The sequence below is a fragment of the Salvelinus sp. IW2-2015 genome, linkage group LG2, assembly GCF_002910315.2.
Source record: "Salvelinus sp. IW2-2015 linkage group LG2, ASM291031v2, whole genome shotgun sequence".
Classification (NCBI taxonomy): domain Eukaryota; kingdom Metazoa; phylum Chordata; class Actinopteri; order Salmoniformes; family Salmonidae; genus Salvelinus; species Salvelinus sp. IW2-2015.
The window spans coordinates 15,971,205-15,991,023 of record NC_036839.1 but is presented as its reverse complement, the minus strand read 5'-3'; the positions used below and the strand labels follow the sequence as shown (position 1 = coordinate 15,991,023).

Sequence of the window (19,819 nt, the reverse complement as noted above, 5' to 3'; positions counted from 1 at the left end):
CATCATGACTGATCCTATCTCGCTGAGCTTCTCTAACCTCTCTCTGCACCTGGCATCTAAGCCCAAATGCTGCACTGTGTTCTCCCCCACAATTACAACACTTAACCTTCACATTACTTCCACATTCACTGTAATCACATTCCCCTCCACACATGGCACATCTTTTCTTTCCTTTACACTGAACAGCTACATGTCTCATTCTTAGGCATTTAAAACACAGTAGTGCATATGAGACAAATTCTCAAACATTGAAACTAAGGAATCATATCTGTACTTTCCTGGCAAGACTTTCTCAAACCTCCGCATCACTGACAAGCTTTCATTCATTTGACCCTCTTTCCTACTGATCAACCCTTTGGRCTCAATCACTCTGCCTCCCTTCACATTTTCTTCAATATCATCTGTGGACATAGATATTGGGACCCCAGTGATGACTCCCCTCAACCTAGCATAAGCACCAGGGACATGGCTTTTAATCTTCTTCCCATTAAGCTTTTCCATTTGCAGAATCTTCCCTTGCTGAGCCTGGCTACCACAAAATATTAGCAATCTACCATTTCCAATTAACCGGGATAGTTTAACTTCACCTATCTCTTTCTTTACGGCATTAGTTACTTGGATAGAGTGTAAATGAGTCCCTATGGTCTCAAACGCCATGACATCTTTCCACTCAGACACATTATTGCTCTTGCTTCCTACCTTGAATCTCTTTTTGCTTTATACACTAGACGCTCCACTGCTTACAGTATCACGATCTCTCTTCTTCCTATGTCTTTCCACTACAGATCATTCAGATCCTTGAACCTCATCCTCCCGCTCCATATCATCAGAGCGGTCACCCATATTGATCGCACTCCAGCACAGCTGTTGCTTCTCTCTTTTCGTCCACACTATTCGCCACCATCTCTCTCTGACATGCACTGTCAACTGTGGGACCTTATATAGACAGGTGGGCGACTTTCCAAATCATGTCCAATCAATTGAATTTACCACAGGTGGACTCCAATCAAGTTGCAGAAACATCTCAAGGATGATCAATGGAAACAGGATGCACCTGAGCTACATTTCAAGTTTTATAGCAAAGGGTCTGAATACTTATGTAAATAAGGTATTTCTGTTTTCCATTTTTAATACATTTGCAAAAAAAAATCTAAAAATCTTTTTTTACTTTGTCATTATGGGGTATTGTGTGTAGATTCATAAGGAGAAACATTAATTTTATACATTTTAGAATAAGGCTGTAACGCAACAAAATGTGGAAAAGGGGAAGGGGTCTGAATACTTTCTCAATGCATTGTATACCCTGCCTTTGAGAAGGAATTGTGTGATGATTAGCTTAGGAATCGCGTGATGCAGCATGACAACGTGAACGCGATTGGTCGACAGTCTTCTTGGTGGGGTGTTATACAGTACGTTCCTTCATTCATTGGATTCCTATCTGCTTTCTACAATATCTCTGGCAATGGTACCATGCAATGCTCCTTGGACTAAAGAGGCAGACAAATAGTAAAAATATGCCTAGATTCTCCGTTAAATTACACATTTCTCGAGGTAGGAATATCGCAAAAATATTGTCAACGTCTCATTCGAGAGAAGACATCCTCCCGATATCACATTTTAGGGAAGAACCAGATGCAGAAAGTGTCGATGTAACAAAAGTTTATTACTTAGAACCGGGGTGCAGGCAAAACGACAGGTCAAGGGCAGGCAGAGGTCAGTAATCTAGATCAGAGTCCAAAAGGTACAGAACGGCAGGCAGTCTCAGGGTCAGGGCAGGCAGTGGTCAATAATCCAGTGTGGTGTGGCAAGGTACAGAACAGCAGGCAGACTCAGGGTCAGTGCAGGCAGAATGGTCAAAACCTGGAAAACTGTGGCCTCCCGGGTGGAGCAGTGGTCTGCTAGCTGTGCCACCAGAGACTCTGGGTTCGAGCCCAGGCTCTGTCYTGGGCTGGGTACAGTGCKCGCTGACCAGGTCGCTAGGTGTTTCCTCCGACACATTGGTGCTGCTGGCTTCTGGGTTGGATGCGCGCTGTGTTAAGAAGCAGTGTGGCTTGGTTGGGTTGTGTTTCGGAGGACGCATGGTTCTCGACCTTCGTCTCTCCTGAGCCCGTACGGGAGTTGTAGCGATGAGACAAGACAGTAACAACTAATKATTTTTGAGAAAAAGGGGGTAAATCATTTTAATTTAAAAAAATTTAAACCTTTTTTTAAACCTGGAAAAAGCGTTTTGCCTGCACCCCGGTTCTAAGTAATAAACTTTTGTTACATCGACACTTTCTGCATCTGGAGGAAAAGAGGAAAAACTGGTAGGCTTGACGAACAAACGAACTGGCAACAGACAAACTGAGAACACAGGTATAAATACACTGGGGATAATGGGGAATATGGAGGGGGGTGGAGACAAGCACAAAGACAGATGAAACAGATCAGGGTGTGACACCCGAGTTATGACATGGGCCAATATTGAAATCGGACATGTATAATAATCTAAAAGTCGTATTCCTATTAACTTCCAGTGTAGTGAGAGCGACTTTATTGCAGTGCTATGTCATACTGGCTGGATTTCTGCCTGCTTGAACTCCGATACACTTGAAAACATGAAATGACCCAGGGAATCGATAGAAGATGCACAAAAGAGATGCACAAAAACAATATAACATTCAAAATGGGCTAAACTTTCCTTTAAGTTTAGGTGTTAGGTTAAAGGGTTAAAGTTAGAGTTTAGGTGAAGGGTTAGCTAGAAGGGTTAAGGTTAGGGTTAGGTGAAGGGTTAGCTAAAAGGGTTAAGGTTAGGGTTAGGTTAAGGGCTAGCTAAAAGGGTTAAGGTTAGGGTTAGCTAATGTGCTAAGTAGTTGCAAAGTAGCTAAAATATAGCAAGTGGTTGAAAAGTTGCTAATTAGCTACAATTCTAAAGTTGTCCGTGATGAGATTCAAACTCACAACCTTTGGGTTGCTAGTATGCCCACATCCCAAACACCCACCCACCCTACTTTCATTTTTGCCTTAAGTAACCATCTGTCTTAAGGGACCATACCAATCATCATTGTAAAGATAATACAACAGTTAGAACTTTCGAGATTGTTCTGTCAATGATTGTTCTGTCAATCTCAAAAGTTCCAACTGTTGTCTTATCTTTTCAATGATGATTGAGTGTAAAAATGAATGTAGTCAGAGAGGAATACAGAATATATGTTGTGGTGTAGTGTGAATACAAACAACAACGCCATTTCCACTGAAATTGTGTATAACATTTTTACATTGTATTTCCATAACATAGGGAAGAATACTCCTCACGTCCTCTCTCCTCATCTCCTTATCAAAACTTTCTCTTTCTGTCTTTCTCATTCAATGGGTCTTGAGAAGGAGACGAGGAGAGAGGACGCGAGGAGTATGCAATAGAGCTCGCCAGCATGTAGTCCTAAAACCTGGAAATTAGTTATCTCTGGTTCATTCAGCCATTCCTATGGCGAAAAATTAATGGTGGAATAATAGGGTTTTGGGATAAACGCCGAAAATAAGGTCTGAGGTTAATTCAAGTTTAGGAGATTTTATAGGTTTTGTTCTATGAGTTAATATCTGTCAGTTAGAGGAGGCTGGTGGGAGGAACTATAGGAGGAATGGCTCATTGTAATGTCTGGAATGTAATAAATGGAATGGTATCAAACACATTAAACATACGGAAACCACATGTTTGACTCCATTCCATGGATTTCATTCCAGACTTTACAATGAGTCTGTCCTATAGCTCCTCCCAACAGAATCCTCTGCAGTCAGTTAGTATGACCCTCATGAATTATGAAGTATTCATGTGCTTCTAAAAAATGCATTGTTTAAAAATTCACAAAAAATTACGTTAGCTGATGAAGATGATCTCATTGAACAAAACTATAATATATTCTAAGCCGGTGTTTACCATAGACCTTATTTTGGGCGTGTAACCAAAAACCCTATAAAAACGTCATTCATTTCCACATAGGCTTTGTCCAAAAAAACATGGCTGAGTTAGTGCCTACAAAAAGACGCCATTACTATTTCTCTCTATTGGAATCTTGCCATTGTGTAGTACAGTATGTAACTTTTTCCTCAACTCCATCTAGGGCTTGAACGCAAAACAGCTGTGTTCGTCATGATGATGGTGCTGACGCAGAGCATGTGACTGGCCAATATGGGACTGACGTTTTAAACCACTTTTTTTTTTAGGGAAGAAAGGGGACTTGCTTGCAATTGTTACATTAGGCTACCGGCGCGGAGACAGCTCAAGGTGAAAGAAACTTTTAAGGAATATAGCTACATTGAACAGGTAAGAAAGAGTAAATACGTTTTACTAGTTACTGTAGTCAGTATTTAATTTATTGTGAACATTTCTTTCGAAATAAAAAAAAGCAAAGTTTGTCTGATTCTGACTGTAACGTTACGTTAGTTATCCGCCAATTAAACGTGCGGTGGTAACTTTACAAGCTTGTTCGCCAGTTAACGCGTTTAAAGTCAACACAACTGAATATCTTAGAAAAACTGAAACAAGCCATGGCTGTGAAGAAACATATCAGCCAACATGTGTAGTCTGTGTTCGTCTTTTGAGTGAACAAGTTAGTTAACGTAGCTTGATAGGTAAGTTACGTTAGCCGTTTTGTAACTTGGCTAGTTAGTTAACTAATAGTAGCAAGAGATGCTAACGTGGCCACGTCAACGACCTATCGTTAATACTGACGCTCTCTTATTTGGCTAAATAGCTAGTTATAACCTAACTAAATTACACAACGTTACACCCAAATGCCGGCACGTTGTCATTCCACTACTCCCAGCGAGTATTGCATAGTACTGCATTGGTTGCGCAACTGTCTAACGCCTCTCGTGGCGAGTGAATATTCTGCAGGGCAAATTATGAAACGTTATTACAATGTGGGATCCTTACGACGTCCTCAGGCTAAACCACAACCTCTACATTTTAGTTATTTAGTAGACGCTCTTATCCAGAGCGACTTACAGGAACATTTAGTGTTTAGTCTTSCTCAAGGGCACATCGACATTTTCACCTAGTCGGCTCTGAGATTCTAACCAGCAACCTTCTCTTACTGGCCCAACGCTCTTTACACTTTTGCCGAAACATCACTCTTACCATGGTTACACTTTGGCTTTTCAGTCAAAGAAGTCTGCCTAAAAAAGATACAGGAGTCTACAAGCCAGAATGTTGAATAAAACGATGTGCTCTTTACCGATTGTCTGTGCTTTTGGCGGTAGGAGGTGGGGATTGGGTATCCATAGGAAAGTGTTTACCGGAATTTTATATTTAATATTTTATTTTGGTGTGTCGTCGGAAGAGTATCGCTTAATTCTGAGCCTACATGTTAGATGAGACTTAGTATTTCACTCGGATTCTAAAAGAGTTTCTTAACCGTTAGGCTACTATACCTGCCGCCCCACCTTAATCCCTACCCGTACCTAACCCATAACCCGGCTAGAATGTCAACTTCAATAGGGTGACGTCAGAGCTGGGAAGTCCCAGGCATACCCTTTAGACTTTTCCAATTATGAAATTCCTGTCAGCAACGTGTCATGGGAAATTGTGGAGACCTCCCTCCCTTTCTGTGTTTTTGGGTACTACTACAGAGATGGTCTTCTGTTTTTATAGTTACCTCTTTGTATTTTGTCCAATAGGAAGCATGGGTGATATTGCTAAGGGAAAGAAGGCATTTGTCCAGAAGTGTGCCCAGTGTCATACTGTTGAAAATGGAGGAAAGCACAAGGTCGGTCCAAACCTCTGGGGTCTGTTTGGACGCAAGACTGGACAGGCTGAAGGCTTTTCCTACACAGATGCCAACAAATCCAAAGGTCTGAGATTCTCTCACCATCCTACAGGAAATTAAAGGGGGAATCTGACAGTAACATATTGCATTCTCATTCTAACTTGTGCTTTTCACATGTGATTTCAGGCATTGTCTGGGAAACCGATACCCTCATGACGTACTTGGAGAACCCCAAGAAATACATTCCTGGAACAAAGATGATATTTGCTGGCATCAAGAAGAAGGGCGAGCGTACAGATCTTATAGCATATTTGAAGTCGGCAACTTCGTAGACCACTCTACGCTTTGTTCAATGTATAGATTTCCCTTTCTGTATCTTATATAAATATCATAAAGTGTTCAGTGGAGAAGGGGGATGGCTCTMTCAAGAAGCTAAGACTTTAATTCTTAGTATTTTAACAATTTTTTTGAATAGCCTGCTTGACATACCTGCTGGGACTCTGAATGGTGTTTGCATGATCAGTTGCCATATTTCACAGCTGTACCTCCATTTTGATGGTGTAAATTATATCCCTTGGTTAAACAGGCTCTAATATACATAAATTATTGATCCATAGACTGTAAGTATTCCATAATTTATTGGGTCAAAGCTGTGTAATATTTGTTTCACAAAAAAAGTTTCAACTAATTATATGGGTAGTGGTTTTAATACTTGCTAATGCAAACGCTCAATCCGATTTGGAATAGTCTAATTTCAAAGGTTGTCTTGAAAGTAACTTCTACTTCAGACCATGGTAATGTCTTATGACAATACCTCATGATATGGTTCTATTTGAGTTTGTTAATTGAATAAATGACATGCTAAACAATTATCCCAATTGTTTATTTTTTTTATCTGGTCTTTATTTTTTTAATCTGGTCTGGTTCAAGTATCAGGAAGGCAACATTACCTCCCTCTCCAACCAGGGTGCATGAATTGAGCAAAAACCTCTGCTTTTTAAGGCGCAAAATGCATCTTGAGTTCAGTGACCTCCGCTTGAGCGGAGTTCCCAAATGTGGTTTTCAGGGAATTGGCCCCACAGGCTGAGATCCGGTACAGGTTTTATTCAGCAGTTGTGATTGAAGGCAGGAGCACACAATATAAGGCCCCTGTAAGTTTATTTTTGTATATATCAAAATGGCAGAGTTTGAAGGACACTTCAATGACCTTGTCTCACCATTACAGGATGTGAGACTAAGACTGATGCAGTGCCTTAGACCACTGCGCCACCCGGGAGGCCCCTACCCAATTTATGCGTGATCTGAAAATATGGTTGCACGCTCGGTATGGAGGGTGTGATGCAATAGTGGTGACTCCGGAGGGTCCCAGATATCAAATTGAGCTCTGTACCGCATCGCTGTGCGCCTCCCAAATTTTGTATCACTGCGGAGGGCTCTGTATAGCTCCGCATTGACATGATTGGTTGGCGGGAGGTCCTGTATAAACACAAACTCACTTCCTTGACAACAGCTCTACTCAAGTATGAATGCCCTGACTTCTGRGGAGGCCGTATCACCCTAAATGCTGCACTGCCAAATCAGATGTCATATTGATCATGCAGCGCCTTTAAGTGCCCATTAGTGTTTCTCAATCCTCTGTCTGTGGGTTGTTACATGGGAGGTCAACCCTGAATTGAATGGTGAAACCTACTCCTGGAGTACAGCATTTTGTTCCAGCCCTGCACTAACACCTACTTTTACTAATAAGCTGTGTTGTGATTTGACCTTAACATTAATCTGAACAGTTAATGATATAAATAACTATGTTTAATTGTTACCCGATTAAATGAATCATGTAACAATTAACTCATTAGGATCTGGGGCACCACAAGAGCGGTTCTTTAAAGAGTTACCATCTCACAAATTAAATTCACCTATTTACCTATCACATCTATAAACAGTCAACTTATTAATCATAACCTTGTATCATATCACCATTCTGAAGTCGTAAACCTTGCATCTGTAAAAACCTGAGCCTTATGATTCAGAACTACACAAATTGGTTTAATTATTTATTTACTAGCTAATTAAATGGGAACAGGATAAACACTTATTGACTGGAGACGTAATACACTGAAAACAGGTCCCTAGTGGAATGACAACATGGATACTTGTTAAAGAAGAGATGGAGAGGGAGAGAGGGACAGAGACTCTTAACATTGCCACATTCAGAAACTACTCTCATCTACAATAACCATATATTTTGCACACGAACCGCCGCCGGCTTTGAGCAAGAAATCATGAATGTATTTACTTGAAATGCCTGGGTTTGCCACGGATCTCTCGGTGAACAGTGCAGCCTTGGAAAGGGGGTTGGGACTTTTCGTGACACGCTTGTAAGGCTCTGAATGTCCAAAATGGTTCCAACAACTCTTCTACAGTTGTCATTCTTCGTAGTTGTCCGGTATCCGGTGACTTGTCGTGTAGTCCTGAACAGAACTACAGTGTTGATTTTCCCTCCATTCGCTCTTGAAGATGCATCTTTGATGATAGATTGATGATAGGCTTAGCCTGCTGTATCGATGGTTCCCCAATGGGATGATGAGAGTAGCATAATATGATGGTTTGAGCAGAGTAACAGGAGGGTCCTACTTAAATTAGCTTTCGAAGATACTTTACTTAAGACAGCTAATCAGCCATACCAGTGATTGTCCGGGAGGTGAGTTTATCGTCTCCACCTCATGTTGAGATTCAAAGTTCAAACCATRTTACAACGTGTAGCTGCCGCTTCACGCTTTTTCTGGTCTAATGTGTTTCATAACCCATCATTTATACCTTTTGCTCGAAAGGCGCAGTTCCGACAGGCTGGCTCGCTCCCTGACCCCATTCTGGGGCGGTGATTACTCACTGTGCAAAGTTATGGAAAACAATTATCTCTTATAACTTCTCAAATCCCATCCCTCTCTTAACAAAAACACTTTCATCATTTTTCATATTACATGCGTAACACAGTATGGAAACGTCATATACGTACGTAGTGGTTATACTTTCCAAGTTACAGTATTTCCTTTATAACATTTTTTATGTTATATACTAGAAATATTGTTCCAGTATTTGCTTTTGAATGTGTTAGAGTTTCAGCGGGGAAAATGTCTGTTGAGACAAAGCACATTCCTTTGGTGAATTTGGAGAGCGCACGCCTCGATCTTCTCCCTTGATTTACAACAGGACGTGAGTTGTTAATCCCCACTAGTTCTTTCCTTCCACCTCTACGGGTGAGTGGGGGTCTGATTGAAGTTATTCATTGCAAACCTGATCTGACCTATTTGGATTCTTGTGGACAGTCATGACAGTTGTGTTTTGTAGGGCAGGTCAAGTTGCATCTGATGGACTTAGGCAACCTACAGATTAGTTACACATAATGTAGGTCATTCTTGGAGAGAGCCAGTACAGTAATGTTTTGGTTTGTGAACATATGAAAGTTGACTTTATGTTGTGTGAACACCTTGCATCACTTGTATAATCAATATGCCCCAATTTTAATGACATTTTGGGAATGTTTAATCATTTTATCTCACAAGCTTAACACAGAAGTGTGAATAGGATGAATGAGGGCTAATGGTACTTTCAAGACAACTGGGAACTCGGGGAAAAAAGGGGTCAAATGTCAGTGAACTTCAGGTCGGAAAGTCAACTCCAGAAAGTTTCCGACTTGGAATTTCGAGTTGGATGATCACGTTTTCCCAATCAGAGATAGTTTTTTTTCGAGATCCCAGTTGTTTTGAACGCTCGGAAGTCAGAGATTTCCAAGTTCCCAGTTGTTTTGAACACAGAATAAAACATGCTGCAAAGTGCATACCATAGAGAATAAAGGAGGCCTCTAGTGGCCAAAAGGCATTTTAGCATTGGCAACACCATTGAGGGCTTCCCTAGGGGCCAGGGGTCATTAGTAGCACTTTTTAAATTGCTCCTACAGTTTTTCTTTGGTATTGCAGTTTAACTGTCGCCCGGCCCAGAAAGAACATTTCCATACAAGTCAGATTWGAAAATTCCTAATAAGACACTTTAGTCATCACCTTTGCACACAAAACATCCKATTTTTTACATCACTCACAGCCYAAGATATTAACATTTTATGTTTATCCAGTGTCTGCCATGTTGTTGGAGGAGGTGATGACGTCGTCGCTGCACCCTGTGTGCACTGAGTGCTAGTGTGCATGTGATGTTGGTCTGTATAAACCAGATGCAACCCGGATATATAGACAGTCCATGAATTGGCAGTTGAAAACAACTGTCGGACATCTTGGACGCAGTCTCCAGTWKTTTTTTTGAAATTATTTTTTACCCATTATCAATATTTGTAATAAAATYTAAAAAATTGTAAAACTAACAGTGAAATACAACTCAGACTCATCCTCTGGCCAAACTCTTCCACCATTGGCTGATCCCTCCTGGWGACCCTGTTGGAGTCATGTCCAACTGGGTCATCAGGAGCYATCAGCCAATCGTYAAGAAGAAAACRGACTACTAATGAATGGAGAGGTGCTGCCCATGCTGTCACAGATGCTATAATGGCACAGATACAAAGYTGAGTCCTTTATCCATCTCTATGGTGCAAACGTGAAAGACCATTGATCGTATTCCACATTGTGGAGTACAGCTCCCTCTAGAGGAGAATGCAGTTACACATCACAGAAATTTTGTAACAGGTGAAACAAGAGATATGGTCCTTGGTGGAAACATAATGAGATCAAGGAATTGGTGTTGTGGATAGCCATAAACACAATGGTAAAGTGAACAGTTGTGCACTGCACAGCTTAATTATGGTAAAAGAACAACAAGAAAAGTGTGCGTGTGTGTATGCATGAGTGCGTGTGTTCTGGAACGTGACAGCGTAACTTTCCACTAGAGGCCACTGTTATCACACTTCCTATATAATGCGATTAAGGCTCTTGTTAATTTTTTTTTTTTGCATATGCCTAAATAAATACATGTTTTTATTGTCACATACACCTAGACACGGGCTATATTAAGGCCTAACTAAATTCAATAATGAARAGTTTATTTTAAACAATCATGTAATTACTCATCTACTGCATTTTGCCATCTTGATGTAATTAAATGTATCACTAGCCACTAAACAATGCCACTTTATATAATGTTTCCATACCCTACATTACTCATCTCATATGTATATACTGTACTCTATACCATCTACTGCATCTTGCCTATGCCATTCGGGCATCACTCATTCATATATTTTTATGTACATATTCGTATTCATTCCTTTACACTTGTGTGTATAAGGTAGTTGTTGGGAAATTGTTAGGTTATATTACTTGTTAGATATTACTGCATGGTCGGAACTAGAAGCACAAGCATTTCGCTACACTCGCATTACCATCTGCTAACCATGTGTATGTGACAAATAAATGTCATTTTATTTTATCTGATCTACTCATTATAAACTCGAAAATTAAATACAATTGGAAAAAGTTGGAAACACTGCTCTAAATATTTCTGTACATAATAGATTTGGTAGAGCTCCGAAGTTGAGCTTCGGTAGCAGCTCCATATTGTCCTTTCAAGACAACTGGGAACTCCGGAAAAAACGAGGTAAAATCATGACGTTAGCGATCTTCAGGTCGGAATGTCCGTGCTCTAGAAAGATGCCCGAGTTTCCGAATTGAATGAATGTTCAAAACGATTTTTCTCAATCGGAGCTCGTTGCCAGTTATCTTGAATCCACGGAAGTCGGAGATTTCCGAGTTCCCAGTTGTTTTGAACGCGGCAATAGCCAACGTCATTTGCGCACTCTCCACTCCGGTGAAGCACGGCCAGTGCGCGGCAGCAGTTGCTCTCTGAATAAAGAACAGTCGAAGTCCGTGAGTCTTTTTGCATCCTGTCTTTCATCCATGAGAGGTGGCTTTTATTAATTGCAATTGAGAGTTAATATGTTATTGGAGGTGAGGTGGTATATTCCTCATAATTTCTCCATCATATTTTGTACAGAAGGCAACAAGATATGTAGCCTAGACCTCAAAGATAGTTTCGTTATGAATGGATTAAGGGAAGTCGTATTACAGAAGTGTCTAGGTTTCTTTATTTTTGATACTCTGTAAAATATTATAAATGAAAATTTATTGTGCAATTTTATGGATTTGGTTCAGCCAGGACCATCAACACAACCGACATGGCAGTGTCCAATATGGTATTCTCTGACGTGGAAAGTTTTCTGGATACGCATCCTGAGTTGTTTGAGGACTATCTAAACAGAAAAGGGAAACATAGTATGGTGGAGAAATGGCTCAAGAATCACCAGGCAAGCAAAACTTCAGTAAGTACAACCGCAGTCGCCGAGTCGGAGAAAACAAGCGTCAGCGCCTGTAAAGACAGTTGGGCGAGCTGCAAAGGTGATGGGGGCCCGCATAGACGAGCATCGCAGAAGGAACTGCGGAAAACTTTCGCCAGGTCCAAAGCTATGAATTGCAACAGGACATACGATGAGCAAGTCAACTACAGGGCTCAGGAGCCACTGACAAGTATGAGGAGGAGAGCTCTGCTGAGAAAAGCCAGCTCGTTGCCGCCAACCACTGCCCACATCCTGAGCGCGCTCCTGGAGTCGCGAGTGAACATACCTCAGTATCCATCCACAGCTGTCGATTTCAAATATTACCTTAAAGAACACAACGAAAGAGAGTTTTTCCTGGAATTGGTAAAAGACATATCTAACGACTTGGATTTAACTAGCCTCAGCTACAAAATCCTGGTGTTTGTGTGTATAATGGTCGATGCAGACCGCTGTTCCTTATTCTTAGTGGAAGGCTCAGCAAATAAGAAGACATTGGTATCCAAATTCTTTGATGTTCATGCAGGTATCACAGTTTTACCCTCCATGAGCAACTCGGATGAAGTGCAGGTTCCTTGGGGAAAGGGAATCATTGGATATGTTGCTGAGCATGGAGAGACAGTCAATATCCCAGATGCCTATCAGGTGTGTGTGTGTGGTTGTGTGTGTGTATGCCTGTGTGTGAGAGAGAGAGAGAGAGAGAGAGAGCGCACTCCCACCTTTGTGTTTGTTTGTCTGTGTGCAACAGATGAGATCATGTGGCACATCAACACACAGCTTTGCATTTGCATCAGAATGATAATTGATTAATTTGCATCCGTACCTCATCTATCACCATACACACAAGTCTATGATGGCCGATGACTCTTGATTAATCAACAGAAAATTGATCTCACCACATGAAGTAAAGAAAGCCTACTGTAATGAAATGAAATTTAGAAGTGCATGTTTATACTTCAGTGGTAATGTGATGTTGCACCAGCCACCAGGGATGATGTGGACTATTGCCAAGCTGACTCCCCGGTGGCCCCAGGACCTAACGCTGATTTTATTTGAAGTAGTCTTGATCAATTGATTTACAATCCAGTCTGCAGACATTGAATGCACAACTCATGCAAATATATTCCTGAAGTTAGTGTGGTAGTGCCAAGCCAAACTATATTGCTTTCATTCGCACTTGAAGATTTGCAAATCAAACACAAAACACATATTAAAGGTATAGTCAGGCAGGGTGCTTAGGTTGACATATCCATTCACGGTTGAAGATCAGTTTTTCCCACAGTATTTTTACATGCAACACAATGTCAACACTCCACAATGAGTTAGTGCCTGATCATGGGATCTCACAGGAAGTGATGATGTTGAGTTATACACTTTATATCTGCCTTAAAACATTAATTTACTAATACTTGTTATGTGCGCTTATGTCCTTCCATCTTCCATGGATTGTAGGACCGTCGTTTCAGTGATGAGATTGACAAGCTGTCAGGATACAAGACCAAGTCCCTCCTCTGTATGCCCATTCACAACAGTGATGGGGAGATTATTGGAGTAGCCCAGGCCATCAACAAGAGTCCAGGAGGGGCTCTCTTCACTGAAGACGATGAGAAGGTAACTGCAATTTGACTGTTATTTTTTTCTTTAATTTTCAAATCAAGAACAACATTCAAAACCGAAATGAAAAGACATTAGACAACAATARAACAAAGTGACAATAGCCTCCTTACAAGACAACTAACAGACAAAAAGTAAATAAAATAAAAAATGATTAAGAAACATTATAAACTGGGTGGTTCAAGCCCTGAATGCTGATTGGTTGAAAGCCGTTGTATATCAGACTGTATACCAGGGATATGGGCTCCCGAGTGGCGCAGCGGTCTAAGGCACTGCATCTCAGTGCAAGAGGCGTCACTACAGTCCCTGGTTCGAATCCAGGCTGTATCACATCCGGCCGTGATTGGGAGTCCCATAGGGCGGCGCACAATTGGCCCAGTGTCGTCTGGGTTTGGCCAGGYTAGGCCTTCATTGTAAATAAGAATTTGTTCTTAACTGACTTGCCTAGTTAAATAAAGGTTAAACAATAAATAAATATGACAAAACATTTATTTTTACTGTTCTGTTTTTACATTGGTAACCAGTTTATAATAGCAATTAGGTACCTCAGGGGTTTGTGGTATATGGCCAATATACCACAGCTAAGTTCTGTATCCAGGCACTCCGCGTTGCGTTGTGTTGAAGAACAGCCCTTAGCCGTGGTATATTGGCCATATACCACACCCCCTTGGGCCTTATTGCTTAATTAGATCATATGGTCACCTGAAGTAGGCTACATATTGTACATTGAGTGTACAAAATTACCTGTGGATTAGATGGAATCAATGTGATGTTAGGGGAGATTCTCCATAAAATCAATAAAGGGTTGCCAAATTCTGTAAAATGTCTCTGACTTCCTCAACCAGTAAGTCATTTTCTCCAGTGGGATACAACTACTTCAGATTTCCATTTCAAGGCAATACATTTTTTGCAGTTTGATTGTTTGATAGGTAATACTTTATAACATGTTATCCCTCTGTAGTAACACTGTTATTACACTAGTAACAACACTCAACTATTTCATTACCATCGAACAACTAAAAATATTCCGTTTTGAACTACTTTAACAGGAGTGTTAGACAAATGCCAATTGCTTGTGCTGAATTTCTCAGTGTAGGTCTCTGTTTCTCCCCTTTCATCTGTCGCACCTTCCAGCCTTCAATTGTCCCCTTGTTCTGAGAGAGCCCACACATGTAATGGTCCTGACATGTCAGATATAGACTTCTGTTTTATCTCATGTGTAAAAAGGCATGCCTCCATCGTCTCTGGAACAGCCCACATCCTTTTTTAAAGGATCCCAGAAACAATGAAGTCACTGAGGCAGAATACAGAGTGATATGTGGACCGTATTATTAAGACCACTTATAGAGACCATTGACGATTTCTCGTCTGTGAATCACATGAAATGGATAGAAAAAAATACATGAAATCCATCTAAGCCATTCTTAATTAAGCTGCTCTCATTCCGTTGGTAACGACTAAATGATAGATAAGGCCAGGGGGAAGATATACCATTATTATACATTTACAAAATACTGACCTGCGCATTTCAGGCAAAGATAAGTGTTTTGTAGTCCAAACAGATGTTCACATCGGTTAGGTAACATTATCATTGTCCTGCATTAGAGCACAAGTGGCAATTTTTTTTCAGTGATACGGTCTATAGCTGTGGGGTTTGCAAGGCTTGCAAAGGTGCAGGGGCAGTGGTGTCTTCCTTYTGGCTGTCTGTCCACGTTGTAAAGCAGTGGAGACTGATTGGTCATGTACTTTATAATTACCTAAGCATTAATGTGTGTGAGCAAAACTAATTGGCTTTCCCCATCATTTATCTTTCTAACAATAAACCCCCAGGAACGGGGGCTTAACCTGCCATGCTTCTACTCAAAGGTAGAAAAACTGTCTTTCATTATCTTGGACCGCCGTAAGACACATTTATGGAAGTTGTTTATAAATAGAAGACACCCAGTTTGTAGTATTTATTGACTCTGTCACAGTGAAGTAATCCAAATACCAATTACATTCAGTGTAGAATTGAAACATTCACAGAGGCGTTTGCAACTACACCGTCTTCTAGTACTAGATGACATTTACAATGGAATTACAAGAACCTTTGACTCCATGCCACCACATTAATAGGTATGTATTAGCCAAAGTGACTAAACACTGGGGTTGTACAGTAAGTAGTAAGCTGTTAGTGGATACACACAAGGGTTAGTGAGTTTTACTGACATGTTTTACAGTCTGAATTGACTCACGCTGTAAGCAGATGAGCTGAGTTGACATTTGCACCCAAGACAAAGACACAATCGTCTCTGCGTGAAGGAACAAAATAATAAGGTAGATCCAGTGAGGTAGGAAGGGGCTGGCGTCTCACATTGATCTTCCTGATGGGATCTGCTGATTTCTAATGAGCTGTTATTTGGCACAGTTATTCATTTAGCTCGCTAGCCAGTCTCAGCTAGAGGCATAACGAGTCTGCACTGGCGCTCTGTACTTACGCACTTCAAACCCTTCCACGGCCAGGCAGAGGCAGGCAGCCCTGTGACGTGGCTCACAGTTGTGCAGGGTAGATTTCCAAGGCACACGTTGTCTTCCTTCATCAGTGCATCTCTTAGCCTTGCTCGCTCCAGAAAAACAACAACTGCATAAAGCTAAACGCAGAGGACTCTTTGAAAATATAAATGAAACCCAGCACAATTTGTTTTTGTAGATTTTGTCTTTCGGATATGTTATGGTAGGTAGAATGCACTTATTAAAGGTTTAGAGTTGTCCCACTGTGTATAATGGGTAGAGGGACTAACACAGTCTCTTCACTGTGTTTTCAGCACGTTTCACATTGCATTAGCATCACGCCAATGCACGGGATGGTTACAACTGAATTAGTAATGAAATCCTATGTTGGCATTTGAGGACGGCAGAAGCTGCATGCTACAATGCAGTAATGCTTTAATTGAAAGACCTTGTAGAATTAAATGTATGAAGTGCACCCTTTCAAACAGACTTTTCATTTTTGCTGCAAATGTTTAATTTTGTGTAGACTCCCCCCATCTGTTGTTGTAAATCAGTGCTTATCACCAACATACTGCACGCTCATTTAATATATTACTATAGCTAAACATATTATATGTCTTTGTTCTCAAATGCCACGCTCTGTAAATTGTGTTAGGTTGATACCCTACAGGATTAGAGTACTTTGGGTAGCTTGGATAATTTATGCATAATTGTATTTTCTCATTATCTTTATTGGATAAATACACCAATAGACTTTCTCAGACGCAAATAACTTGACCCCATGGTGCAGTGTCTGGTCCTTGCGATATTATTTAGTTTTGCATGATACTATACTATAATATTACTGTTTCAAAGATCATTTAAAATGTTATTGTGTAAAATGAGCTAATTGAACACTGCTAGATTGCGCTCCCCTGTCTGTCAAAAAGTGTGTTGTCTGTATACCTGTTTATACACCTGTCAGGTGACTGAGCTGCAACAATTGAAACGGTATTGGCAGCCAAACAACGCCTATTCCCACATTCTCAAGTTTTTGGCATGGCTCTGCCACATTCCCTGTCCAATTGAGTTACTGTAATACTGTAATATCCACTTTCTCTCAATTTCACCACTGTACATTTGTAAGAGAAGGATGAGGGAACACCATTTCTCATTGGAGCCAAGGTCCCATCTGAAATGTTCCAAAATGAAGATTTGAAAAACGTAAATAAATACAATCCTGGACTGAGGTTACCAGCATTGTCTCTTTCTCTATTTCTGGAGGGAAAGACCAATCTGTATGGCCGATGATTAGACATTTTCAATTTGGTATTCAAGTACAATTAACTATAATCATACCTCACACATTGCTGTAAGAGAGTCCCGGCCTGTATGATAACTGAGATTAAGTGAGGTGATAATAAGACAGTAAATCAGACAATAAAGTCCTATATCGCTGACCAATACAGCTGATAGTTTACCATGGGTTCAATGCTGATCACTTTGGAGTGGGAGCCTTATTATGGTCATCGTTGCATGAAGAAGGATCGGACCAAAGCGCAGCGTGGTAAGTGTTCATGATTTTTATTTACGCTGAACACTAGAACAAAATAACAAAGTGAGAACCGAAACCGAAACAGTCCTGTCAGGTGCAGAAAAACACTAAACAGAAAATAACTACCCACAAAGCATCGGTGGGGAAAAGCTATCTAAGTATGGTTCCCAATCAGAGACAACGATAGTCAGCTGTCCCTGATTGAGAACCATACCCGGCCAAAACAAAGAAATACAAAACATAGAAAAAGGAACATAGAATGCCCACCCAAATCAGGGCGTGACWGTACCCCCCCCCAAAGGTGCGGACTCCGGCCGCAAAACCTGAACCTATAGGGAAGGGTCTGGGTGGGCATTTCTCCGCGGTGGCGGCTCTGGTGCGGGACGTAGACCCCGCTCCACCTCTGGCTTGGCCCACTTAGGTGGCGCCTCTAGAGCGGGGACCCTCGCCGCCGACCCCGGACTGGGGACCCTTGTAGCGGGACCCGGACTGAGCGCCCTCGTTGTGGGCCCCGGACTGGGCACCCTCGTTGCGGGCCCCGGACTGGGCACCCTCGTTGCAGGCCCCGGACTGGGCACCCTTGTAGCGGGCCCCGGACTGGGCACCCTCGTGCGGGCCCCGGACTGGGCACCTTCGTTGCGGGGCCCGGACTGGAGGGCGACTCAGAAGGCTCCGGACTGGAGGGCGACTCAGAAGGCTCCGGACGGGAGGGCGACTCGGAAGGCTCCGGACTGGAGGGCGACTCGGAAGGCTCCGGACTGGAGGGCGACTCGGAAGGCTCCGGACAGGAGACCGTCGCTGGAGGGAGGAGACGCAGAGACAGCCTGGTGCGTGGGGCTGCCACAGGGCCCACCAGGCCTCCTGTAGGTCTCCCCAGCCTGGTGGGCCCTGTGGTAGAGGAGGCACCGGATGAACCGGGCTGTGGGGGAGCACTGGAGCTCTGGTGCGCAGCCTTGGCACCACTCCTCCAGGCTGAATGCCCACTTTAGCCCGGCCCCTCCAGAGTGCAGGCACAGGTCGACCGGGCTGTGGGGGAGCACTGGAGATCTGGTGCTTACCACTCGCACCTCTCCACTTGGCTCAATGCCCACTTTAGCCCGGCACGGGCGGAGCGCAGGCATAGGACGAACTGAACAGTCCCAGCACCCCGGAGACACAGTACGCAGAACCGGTGCAGGATACCCTGGGCCGAAACGGCGCACCGGAGACCAAGCGCGCTGAGCTGCCACAATCCGCCCTGGCGGATTGTGGCAGGGTCCCTTTCCCTTTCCCTTTCCGTCCAATATCTCCTCCCATGTCCAGGAGTCCTGAACCCTCTGCTCCTCCATACCACGCTGCTTGGTCCGCTTGTGGTGGGTAGTTCTGTAATGGTCATCGTTGCATGAAGAAGGATCGGACCAAAGCGCAGCGTGGTAAGTGTTCATGATTTTTATTTACGCTGAACACTAGAACAAAATAACAAAGTGAGAACCCGAAACCGAAACAGTCCTGTCAGGTGCAGAAAAACACTAAACAGAAAATAACTACCCACAAAGCATCGGTGGGGAAAAGCTACCTAAGTATGGTTCCCAATCAGAGACAACGATAGTCAGCTGTCCCTGATTGAGAACCATACCCGGCCAAAACAAAGAAATACAAAACATAGAAAAAGGAACATAGAATGCCCACTCAAATCACACCCTGACCAAACCAAAATAGAGACATAAAAAGCTCTCTACGGTCAGGGCGTGACAGGTGTACATTGCTGGGGGCTGGGCTGCATGCCTGTACGGTCACCATACACCTTCTCCTCTCCTGTCCCCTGCCCCCTGCCCTGGCTAAAGGAAATGTAAATTAAAGATCCCAATGAAATGATTGAGAATGTCTGGTAACAGTGGCATCAGTCTTACCAGGATATTGCTAGTGTTTGGGAGTTGAGACATGGCCTACTAGAATGATGCTGAGACATTTGTTTATTTCTTTACCTGTATCCCCATTAGCTTTTGCAGAAGCAGTAGCTACTCTTCCTGGGGTCTACAAAAAACATAAAACACAACAAGTAACGAAACACTGATACACAAGGACAGACACACAAATTGAAAAATTGGAGATGGGAGTTCCATGAGATCA

General features: G+C 42.3%; 2 protein-coding genes across 2 annotated transcripts in view; both read left to right on the top strand.

The window, feature by feature from the left end:
* The first annotated feature begins 4,191 nt into the window (after positions 1-4,191).
* Positions 4,192-6,206, top strand: LOC111975532 (cytochrome c). Its single transcript, XM_024003848.2, has 3 exons — positions 4,192-4,300; positions 5,656-5,829; positions 5,931-6,206. Exons 2-3 carry the CDS (start codon positions 5,661-5,663, stop codon positions 6,074-6,076), a joined length of 315 nt encoding a protein of 104 aa, XP_023859616.1. The 5' UTR covers positions 4,192-4,300; positions 5,656-5,660; the 3' UTR covers positions 6,077-6,206.
* A 5,354-nt stretch (positions 6,207-11,560) lies between these two features.
* The window catches only part of LOC111975523 (dual 3',5'-cyclic-AMP and -GMP phosphodiesterase 11A), a 57,764-nt gene continuing 49,505 nt past the window's right edge, over positions 11,561-19,819 (top strand). Inside the window, exons 1-2 of the mRNA XM_024003835.2 lie at positions 11,561-12,717; positions 13,525-13,683. Coding sequence (XP_023859603.1) covers positions 11,917-12,717; positions 13,525-13,683 — 960 coding nt within the window. The 5' untranslated portion in view covers positions 11,561-11,916. The remainder of the gene's footprint in view (positions 12,718-13,524; positions 13,684-19,819) is intronic.